The sequence below is a fragment of the Odontesthes bonariensis genome, chromosome 18 (assembly GCF_027942865.1).
Source record: "Odontesthes bonariensis isolate fOdoBon6 chromosome 18, fOdoBon6.hap1, whole genome shotgun sequence".
In the NCBI taxonomy this organism is placed as follows: domain Eukaryota; kingdom Metazoa; phylum Chordata; class Actinopteri; order Atheriniformes; family Atherinopsidae; genus Odontesthes; species Odontesthes bonariensis.
In genome coordinates, this window is record NC_134523.1 from 12604423 (window position 1) to 12615384 (window position 10962).

General features: G+C 43.4%; 1 protein-coding gene across 1 annotated transcript; it reads left to right on the plus strand.

The window, feature by feature from the left end:
• Positions 1-3436: 3436 nt before the first annotated feature.
• On the plus strand, positions 3437-10739 carry trib1 (tribbles pseudokinase 1). The gene is made up of 3 exons (XM_075449425.1): positions 3437-4119; positions 4904-5196; positions 8183-10739. The coding sequence occupies exons 1-3, from the start codon at positions 3826-3828 to the stop codon at positions 8655-8657; spliced, it is 1062 nt and encodes a 353-aa protein (XP_075305540.1). The 5' UTR covers positions 3437-3825; the 3' UTR covers positions 8658-10739.
• The last annotated feature ends 223 nt before the right edge of the window (positions 10740-10962 follow it).

Here is a 10962-nt window from a genome sequence, read left to right on the forward strand (position 1 = left end):
CACAATCAACATCTTGCCATATTCACTGTGGATGTTGCTTGGTCAGGGTTTGTTGTTTCCCGCAGCAAAGGGGATTTTGACAACAGCCACAGGTCAAGAAAGGATAGAAGATCACATGAAATGCATTCAGGAAGGCAGGCTCGTGCCAACTTTTGACATGAGGTCAGACTCTCAAAAGGCATCCGAGATCATTTCTAATTAATTACAATTCTTTTAGACAGCATGTTCACCAATCATGGCACCTTCTGGAAACACAACATATTGTCATGGAACATAATTTTAGTACTATGTTCGCTGCATTATACAACATCTAAACGGTAATAAAAAATATGAACAAACAATTGGCTCTTGTTAGGAAGAGGATTATTTAAAAAGTATTTGATTGTGTTTTTAGTGAATTAAGACTACTTTGGTGCACAGTCAAGTATCAATTTCTTTGACTGTTGAACTCGGGCTGCGGTCTTCAATCCACAGCCGTCGTATGTACATGAAGGGCAGTTTATATGAAATGAGGAATGATTTACAATGATGGCTGGCTGTCAGCCAGACCAGACTTGAACTATTCTCAGAGCAGATCAATTCCCAGCCTCTCTTTACCCCTGCCAGTGACGAGTGACTCAGCTAATTATAACAAGGGAAAGCGTTGCCTGAATACTGTTTTCTCTTCAAGCTCACTGGTGTGGGGACTCACTCCCACACAGAAACTGTATAGACACGCATGCCCACATACGCACAGCTGTGGTCGGCTATATAATGCTACAACCCGCTGTTCAGCAACATAATTTATATTGTATAAGAGTTAAACACAACCTACACGTCTTGGTTTGGTCTTGTGAGACTTTTCCAACATTTATCCTCAGTTACGTTGATACAAACTGTCCCATCGCACACTCATGCAATTACTTTGTTTGATTACAGCCAACACAAATTAGTCACCTTTTCCAGTTTGCACTTAAGAACCACAAGTCACACACACACACACAAGCAATGAACGCATTACTTTGAACTCAGATAACAATGACCCTTTAAGCTCTTGATTCCGCTGCCACTCATTCTTACAATAAGTGCTCATCCTGTTTTTTGGACTTTTTCAAAAAAGCGATAAAGGGACCAAAGCGAGAGAGGAAACCTGTTCCTGTGCCTGCAGGCAACATGGCAAACTCACTTGCCTACAGAGACACACACACATCAATCAGCTGGTGAGTCACCTTTTTCGCAGGACAACCACTGCACAAAGAAAGAATGCGAGGCCTAAAAATAACAGCCATCATTCCTATGGAATCTGCAGCTCGTCCATGTTTGGACAGCCTGCAGAAGCAGGTTCACATGACCTTTTTGAGTCAAGCTGAGCTCCACTGCTGTTACCTGGTTAAGCGTGCGACCCCTCGGTGGAAGGGACTGTGCTGGAAATGTAAAAAGAAATAGTTTGGAACGGCTTGTTTCTGTTTGGGAGGAGGAACGCACATACACAGGGCCCAGCTGGTGCTCTGTGTTTCAGTGAACGCTCAGCGAGCCTCTGCCGCAGCCACTGTGCTTGTTCAACATAAAGTGGTGGAAAAAGAGAACTGTTGCGCAACACGCAGACAGTCATACGTGTTTTCACACTCTGACAAACAAACAAACACAATCATGCACATTTGTAATTGCTTCATACTGTCTGCTCGACCATCTTCATCACAGGAATGCTTTCAAACTGACTTCAGGTTCTGCATTTCACTCTTTAAATTCTTGTTCTTACCCCATGAAGAAACAGTCCATAGTTCACAAACAATTTTTTTTCAAGAAGATTGCATCATTTTCTCAGAGATTGCACAGCATTTGCTTGCTTCTTAATTGTACTTAGTAGTAGTTTTAACTTTGGATCAGTGACTCTTGAACCTCAGCTTCTATGATGTTGTTTACAGAGGCGCACTAGCATAATATAGCCCGGCACCACTGAAGCTTTATGGGGGTGAGTCATGTCCATATAACAAACAAGCTCAGCATGGGAAAATACAGTATCATGGTGATGTTACTGCCCGAGTTAACGCTAATACGCAGGAGCTTTGTTTTTGCTTTAGTTCACACCTGAGGCTGAACATTTGGAGAGTAAACAGCTCGGGTGCCACTGTGGCCCTGAAGTGCAAAACACAATGAAAAACACACAAAACACAGCAACAGAACACAAAACACAACAACATTTCAGAAACACGTCAACTTTTCGCTTTGCAGAAAGAATAAGCCGGGGACTTGGCATAGCAGCCTTGTCTCCTCACGCCTTTTTCTGGCTGGTGGGCTCACAGGGCTTTTTTAAGGGACATTTTAACGTCATGATATGATGGAATTTATATCAAGAATTGTAACATGTGATTGTCCTTTTATTTCAGTTTCCCCTCGTGATTTCCTTCTCCTCTGTTATCCTTCAAAATTCAGTTAAAAATTTAGCAAGGACACTTCTGGAAGTTTTATAGAGGCAGGAATTAACACCTCCGTGTTGCCAGGGACTTTCTGTCCCGTCACAAACTAAAACTTTTCTTGCTATGTTCTCCGTGAACTCACATGTTGCCGTGTTTAATGTATGTTTGTGTGTGTGTATTGTTTGATTAATGTGGTGCTTTTGCTCTTTTCTCTTTGTTTTCAGTGTTGTGGTGTAGGCTACTTTCATTTGACTCATTTTAATGAATAATTCAGTTCAGATTTTTTTGATTCCTCCTCAGGTTTTCTGAAATGTCTTATGCTGAAGTGTTGTGTTTTTATCTTAGTTTTTATGTGTTTGGGGGATTTGTAATATTGTCTGATACGTTATCTTTTTGTGAAATGTGAGGTCCTCAAGTTTCTTGTTGTGTAATGTAAAAGGTTTTTCTTTTTGTTGTTTTTTTCCTTTGGTTTTTCCTTTGTTTTTCGTTTAAATCTCAGTTCCGGGAAAAGGTGATGAGAGAGCAGAAGTGGGGAAATGACATCAACCTGTCACTCAGGGAAAGTTTTCTGGCCAGTCACAAACAAAAATACTGTATCTACCTTTTCCAGTTTGAAAATTTAATTGTGTTGTATTTGCACCTCAAGGCCACTGTTCCAGTAGGTCTGTGTTGAAATAATTACAGCTGGTAATAAATGGCAATAAGAGCTGAACCTTTCAAAGCAACTGAGTCAGACGGTTAGTTTTGAAAATCGTTAATTATTGTCTAAAACATGTGCATGCTCGATGATGTAGGCATGATAAGTAACGCATCATTTCTTCATTCCTGTATCTTTCACAGGTTCTTGCAGTATCAGCTAAATCTGAGAGCAGGAATGTGAAGATTCGCGACACCCTGATAAACACCGGAGGACAAAACTAATGTTTGAACCATATGCTCACGCAGTTCCCTGAAAGGTAATACAGTGGGCAGTGTCATCAGAGACGAGCTGAGCCGGAGTCGGTGCCGTTACAGGATTGCTCAATCAATGCTTGTGTCACCAGGAGGCTGGACTGGTCGGGCGGAGTGTTTGAGCTCAGAGCTCAACATCACTGGAGCTCACTCACTCACTCTCAACCTCCCCCTGAGTGTGAGGCGGTCTCTCCTTTTCTGTCTCTCTTTCTCTCTTCCTCTCTGTCTCTCTCTAAACTCTGAGGGATCAGGATTTTCTTAGCAAAAGGTGCACAGAGCTCAGAGCCACAAGCTCTCCAGAAGGACGGGGTTTGGATTATTAAGCCTACCAAAAGCTGCAGAAGTTTCAGTCTCGCGCGGAGAAATGGAGCGCACAATCTGTAGTCTATAGGAACCACCAGAGGACGCATCCCAAACTAGACACGGACTCTTTTTTTTTTTGTGTGTGTGTGTGTGTATTGTGAAACGGCCTTTCAGGATGAATTTGCAGTGGAGCAGCCCGGCACCCTGCATCCGGAGAGTCGCGCATAAGCGGCTGGACTCAGACGATCAGCCGCCGGCCAAGTGCGCGAGGCTAAGCGCAGAGGCTGGGGACACGCAGGGACTCCTCGGCACGTCACCTGGGTCCCCGGTCAGCATCATCGCAAACCCTCTCTCCCCGACCCACCAGGGACCGTCCAGGATAGGACCGTTTCTGCTTCTACCTCTGGCGGACCGGGAAAGCATGCACAGCGCGATGGACACCGATACTGGTGATGAGCTTCTGTGTAAGGTATGCGCAATCAGGTCGTTGTGCAATGTCTTTGAATGAATGATGTTTCAAGACAGCGCATTGCCCAATAGCCTGTCTGACATGTCATCCGTATTTAGCTCACTTTTTCAGCAAATGTCACTCTCACGCGAAATGTGTCACACTTTGCGCAATAACAGTATTGCTTCATGTATTTTTAAACATCTATCTTAAGGCTCTGCTATTAAAATAAATAAAAAGCTGGAAAAAAATCAATACGAATAACCAGGTAAACCTATGTCGGTCTCTCTGTTGTGGAAACGAAGCCCACCTATTGAAGTCTATCCATCCAAAGCTCCATGGCTTCACACAGTCTGTCAACTCTGCTCATTTGCATATACGTCACTGCAATACGCCACGCTGTGACACAAAAATGCAAACATGTTTGGCAAAAAGGACTATCCAGATAAAAATCTGTCAAGATAAGGACACGTCTCTCCACTGCTTCAGATCCTTTTGTTTGCATTGCCTGATAGACCTGCAGGGGTTTAGCTTTGTTGATTAATGAAGTTAATCGCTTCACGCTCGAGTGACTCATTTGTCACGCTCCTGCAAGAGCAGTGTGTTGAGCTGGAATCATTGCACATCCTGGACCCTTTTCGTTTGTTATCTCACTGCACTACATTTGCATGGTTGTTTCCTCTTATGATCATTAATAACACAATTGCCTCCTCTGTTTCACACTCACTCCTCTCCCTCCCCGTATTCCTAATTTCCATCCCGTTCCCCTGCCCCGCCTCTTCCCTTTCTCTCATCTTCCTTCCAGGCCTTTGATATGGGGGTATACCAGGAAAAGATCAGAGCCTACGGGATTCTGCCAGCTCACAAGAACGTGGCTGGCATCAGGGACATCATCCTTGGCGAACGCAAGGCCTACGTTTTCCTGGATAAGGACTTTGGGGACATGCACACTTTAGTGAAGAGCTGTCGTCGGCTGGATGAAGAGCACGCCTGCAGGCTCTTCCGTCAGGTGGCTTTGGCCGTGGCGCACTGCCACCAGGCGGGCATTGTGCTGGGTGATCTCAAACTGCGCAAGTTTGTTTTTGCTGATGAGAAAAGGTAAGATGAGTAGAGTTTTTAAATCTTCTTTATATGACTTTTTAAATCTAGGTGGATTCACGTGTTTTTATTCGTGTTAAATCACATGAAAGTGAGAATTGCTAAGAAGCATAAACCTTAGAGCCAGTCATATACACGCAGGTTAGGTTTCTTTTTGCAGGCTGTCGATGGTCATGAGGGAAGTGCTTCCTGATTGGCGGTTGAGTTAGGTATGAGGAAAGAGATTATTTGGAGTTGAGTGAAAACTTTATGGTAAAGAAATTGAGCAGCTCATGCCATTTTCACCTAGAAAATAAAATCCCCACATGGGTTGCATTTGTTTTGGTTGCAATCTGCAACTTCAATGCTAGATGTCACTAAACGCTGTACAACAAGGACATCAATTAATGCTGCTGTGGTTACTTACATCTCAAAAGTTTAGAGCCCTGTTAACCATCCACCTGCTCACACTCCCTTATACTGCTTCTGAATGTAATCCACTTTGTCTGAGTGCTCTCAAATCTGAATGCTTGCAGTATACTAGTGGCACATGTCAGTGAAGATGCACAGCAAACATGGCAGCAGCTGAAATACACAGGCCATGTGTGCAGATATCGATGTGGGCACAGATAGAGTAGGAGGTTCTGTACTTGTGGAGGCATTCTGCTCAGCCTACCAGATTTTTCGCCCTCTCTGTCTGTCTCCCTTTTTTCACTCTTGATGTGTCTCTTTGTATGCAAGTTGTGTGTTTGTTTTGCATGAGTGTGTGCGCATAAGTGTGAATGTGGTGGGTGGTATTTTGGCAGAGCCACGAGACGAGGCTGCTGAATGAGACGATCATACCCTTCTGCGATCGATAGCTTAGAAAACATTTATTACTCATTATTTATTAATAAATTACATCATAGCTGTGCTGCAGAATATCCGATGCTTCCAACAAGGTTTCATTCATACACACTTTCATCCATGGATGAGTAGTCTCAAAGCATTATCCTATGAATTGGCTCCCACACACACTCACCCACATGCACACACACACACACACACACACACACACACACACATATGCCTTAATCTCTGAGTGCTACATTCTGTTTAGGAAGACACAAAATCCCTGCTTAGAAAACTATTTGTCGCCTCTTTGCCCTTGCGTCACCCTGTTTCCTGTAAGCATTGGCTGATCCCACACATCCCTTCCCCCTCGCTCAGTTATCCAAAGGCCCTTTTTCATGGAGACTTTTCACCAGCAACATTCTCCAACCATGACCTCTGGGTTTGCCGGGTCACATTGAATGAACAAGATCAGGCAGCCAGTGAGAGAAGTTGAAGTTGGTTGTGTCCCTCTGATAGCTATATGGCTGCAGAGCGATGAGTCACAGTGTATATGTGCAGAAGGGAAGAGGAGGGAGGGCTGCACGGCTCGTTTTTTTCCTTTTGTGTGTGTGTGTCCATACAAACATGTTTGTATTTGTGCTGATTATACTTTCAGAGCAGTAAAGCTGTGATCTATTCATGCTCAAATGACTTTGCGCCTGCAATTTGGTATTGTGTTAGCACGGTGACGGTTTTGAAATATTTGCAATCTGATCCATTAAGTTAAGGGATGACAGCTTCTTTTTCTCTTTAGAGTTGAGATGACGACATAGTGCAGATTCTTTTGTGACTTTGAAAATAAGCTTGCAGGTTTTGACAATAACTAAATTGCTGTATGGCGTCATGGAATTTTTTTGTATTCGTCTCCAACATCCCTGCTGTCTTCCAGTCACTGACAGAAGTCAAAATGAAGTGTGCCACAATTGTGAGTGACCTCATTTATTCCGTCATTCATTCCTACAAATTCACAATCAGACATCTTTCAAAGCCTAACACACAAAGCTGTGACGCAATGTCCTGGCCAACGGTGTGGCGTTTGAGCCGGAGACACAGAAAGTCACAACAATTTGACAAATGCTCTCTTCATTCACAAAGACACACACAGAGTGCAGATTGAGAAGCCAGTTTAGGGAAGGTGAATAGTGCTGTGAAGCATGCAGAGCTTCACTGCAGGGCCAGCCTTCCCGTGCGTCACTGATGTGGCAACAGCCATTTGAGGGTAATTATGGGATGGCTGGCGCCGCCAGTGTGGGACCCAGGTGCAGATATCCTCAGCTCGAGACAGAGCCAGAGAGAGGAGGAGAGAAGATATGTTCTCTCAACAGAAGGATGAGTCACTCTCTCCACCCCTTAACTCTCTCTGTTCTGTTTCCTTTCCTGCCTCCATCTCTCTTTCTCCTCTGCTGACTTATCTCCTCCCCTATCTCAGTGTTTAAATACCATTTGCTTTCTGCATGGGTCCTTCTGGCTGTCACTCTTTTCATCCTATCTATGGCTATCTATTTGTCCCTCCAGCCACTCTGTCTGATGACTGAAGCGTCTCACAGAGTCAGTTCCCGAATTTGAGATAAACCAGAGCACCTCTTTTTTCTGTTTGTCCACTTGATAAATCAGGGTCTAAAAATGAAGTTAAACTTTGGAAACATTGCACATCTGTTACTTCAACACCGGAGACACATTCTCCCAATCTCAGTTTCTCTGATGCAGGACTAAATGTCTGTCCCATCATTAACAAAGCTAAATATAGCCTTGTGTGTGTGAGTAAGGAAGGAGGAGGGGCGTGTTGGAGTAATATATTTCTATGTGTGTTTATGTGACCACGTTAGTACTGAGAAGTAATTTGAAATTTGCAAAAATAGCTCTGTTCCTGAAACCAAACTCACTGCGCTGCTCCTAGTTCACAGTAAGGTCTCTGGTGTGTGTGTAAATGTGTGTGTAGTGTTTATCTACGCTATGTGTCCATCTGTCGCTGCCAGATTAAGGCTAAAGGAAGGATGCCCTGAGCGCTCGTCCTAATTTTACAGTGTAACTAAAGCCTTCTAATGTAGATGCAGTTGTGAGATAGACCAGAACAGACTCTGTGCTCTTTTTTGGTCGAGCCAAATATCTTGACATTTCAACTTTGTCTTCACAGGACACATGTGAGATTAGAAAGCCTCGAGGACTGCCGTGTCCTGGAAAACCCCAACGACGACTCTATGTCAGACACCCACGGCTGCCCCGCCTACGTCAGCCCAGAGATCCTCAGCGGCTCCACGCCTTACTCTGGCATGATGGCAGACATGTGGAGCCTTGGGGTAATGCTGTACACCATGCTGGTCGGCCGTTATCCCTTCCACGACCCGGACCCAGCCATGCTGTTTTCCAAAATTCGCAGAGGCCAGTGCTGTTTGCCAGAGGGCTTGTCACCCAAGGCCAAGTGTCTACTTCAGAGCCTGCTCAGGAAAGAACCCTTGGAGAGACTCACAGCAACTGAGCTGCTCGCTCACCCATGGTTCCACCTGCCGCCCTCGTCCCAGGAAGTGGCACTGGGGGAACAGGAAGTAAGCTCGGCAGAACAGATGGTGCCATCCTTTGACGTGGAGGAGGATGACGATCTGTTCTGCTGATGGACTCAATGCGGAGTCTGACTGAGGGACCAAAAAAAAGTTGCTTTGAGGGACTCTGTCGTTTTTGTACATTGGCACTTTTTAGGAACCCATTTGTGTACTGTTGTGTGTACATACACCCCTCAAGCTTTCTACAAAAACTAACTGTACTGTATTTTGTTTGTCATATACATGTTACTTGCTAAGGGCATTGTTCACAATGATCATTCATTGTATTTCTATATGTTTTTATTTTTTTTTTAAAAAGAAGAAAAAAAAAACATTTGGTGCTAAAAAGAAATTCCGGTGACTCAGAATTTGTCAGATATCGTTAAAAGAATAATCTCTGCAGGCTTCTGTGACTGTATCACAAGAATCTAAAGCCCTGCAAACAGTCATCACTGCCTGCTCTCAGCTTGAACTGCGAAAGCTTCAGAAAGCACTAGCTGAGTCTCCAACAGGAGGCGGGTGAGCAGATCAGGATGTTGTTCCTCTCACCTTCTGACCGGGCTTCAGGCTTCACCATCTGACTCACCAATTGAATCGAGGATGGGCCAAACACAAGCCTGATGTCTCGAAGCAGACAGTGACATAGAGTGAGAAAGATGGTTAGCAGAGGACTGATGTGTCATGCTCAGCGTGACACTATGGAGACATCTTACTGCCAATCTGGCAATGTCTCAGTAAATGGAGAGCATTTACAAATCTCACACCATGTGCGGAAGGTTGAGAAAGGCAGGGTGATGCTGGTGTAAGACTTGCAGAAAAATGTGAAAAGCTTGTCACACATAGTCAACAACAAATAGTGACACCAGGCTTACACAAGTTCTTGCAAATGGCTGAATGGAGAAATGAAGAAAATATTCTTCTAATTTGTAACTGTTTAATTTAGCTATCAGTTATCAAACATAACGAGAGCTAAATATTTCACATAAAAAGTAGTATCTGATGAAAAAATGTTGAATCTTGATTGCATACATGAGTGAAAACCCTCCAGTAAGTCTGAATGCTTGGCTGTGTGCAAAAAGCCACGGCCAAACCTAACACTAATGCATCTGGTTTCAAATGTAACGCCTGAAGCAACACTGGTTTGAGAGACACAGTCACATCCCTCAGCAGCAACTGGTTGTTGTATAATGCTACTGAAAGCAACATTGAGAGTAGAAAAAAGTACAAATACACACTGAATTTGAACATTACTCTTCATAAGGGAATATCACCTTTTAGTGCAAGGGTCAAATACCCAGCTGAGGATAGAAAGTCCTAAGTTACAAGACGACTAAAGACTTTCACAGAGTAGCAGCTGAACTAGTTTTGCTCATTTCATAATGTCAGGATGTTGTCCTCGAACAAAGCCGAGCTGTGCTGAGCGTTGCGCCTGTACCGCTGTGTTTCATAAACTAAAAGAGTCTGAGTCGGTGGCAGTCAGGCGTTATTTGATGTTGGCTGTCTGTTGATGACTCAACATTAAGTGTGTCTGTAGAAATTAGTTCTGACCTTGGTTGGAAGAATCTGTTCACTTCTTTAATGGTACTTTTTTTTTATCCTTTCCATTTTCTTTTTTCCTGCTGAAAGCTTTGGATTCATGGAGACTAAGCCTCATAGTTAGTGACATGACGTATTTGGCTCTAAAATAAGATGTATCTTGTTGATTTGTGACACGAGGACAGAGAGTTACAAAGCGACTTTTGGTCTGCGGCCATAATGTTGACAATGCTACTAAATCTGGTCTGAGGAGTCTTGTGCGTTTAATTTCTGGGTCACATGGTAGCCTATTATGACACCTTCTCTGTTTTTGGGAAGAGTATTGTGAAAATTTGTATCTTTCCTCACAAAAAAGTAATTTAAGAGATTTATGATTTTGTCGCTGGTTCATACTTGTAGAGTGAGTCATGCATTCATGTGATGTGTACAGTAAACTGACACGGGTGCACAATCTTAATATTGCACTGTGAATTATGTATTTGTGACACAACCTAAAAGGCTTTTATTAGTCCAGACAGGTTACACACAAGAGTAATATTCATTGTAAAAAATATGTAAATATGTATATTTGAAATATGTGTGGAGTAGTTGAATAAAGATCACAATTTTTCATATTCACATGGCCTGTTTTTTGTCTTCGTGTTCTTTTTAACTGCTGCTTCTCTTCTTAACGTTCAGCACACACCCATGCAAGCACCTGCGCTGTTCCACAGCGTGCCTAAAAAGGTTTCCCTGAAAGAATTCTCTCCCCACATCTCTTCTTCGCTGTAAGGGAGAGCAATTTACTATTTTTTCCCAGCTCTTTCAGTTTCATCCTTTCTGAAGAGAGAAAAAAAAAAAA

Excerpts from the sequence above, each read along its gene's own strand:
- trib1 (XM_075449425.1), top strand. The coding sequence starts at position 3,826 with ATGAATTTGCAGTGGAGCAGCCCGGCACCCTGCATCCGGAGAGTCGCG. Across the intron at positions 4,120-4,903 it reads GTGATGAGCTTCTGTGTAAG|GCCTTTGATATGGGGGTATA; the intron begins GTATGCGCAATC and ends TCTTCCTTCCAG. Across the intron at positions 5,197-8,182 it reads GTTTTTGCTGATGAGAAAAG|GACACATGTGAGATTAGAAA; the intron begins GTAAGATGAGTA and ends TTGTCTTCACAG.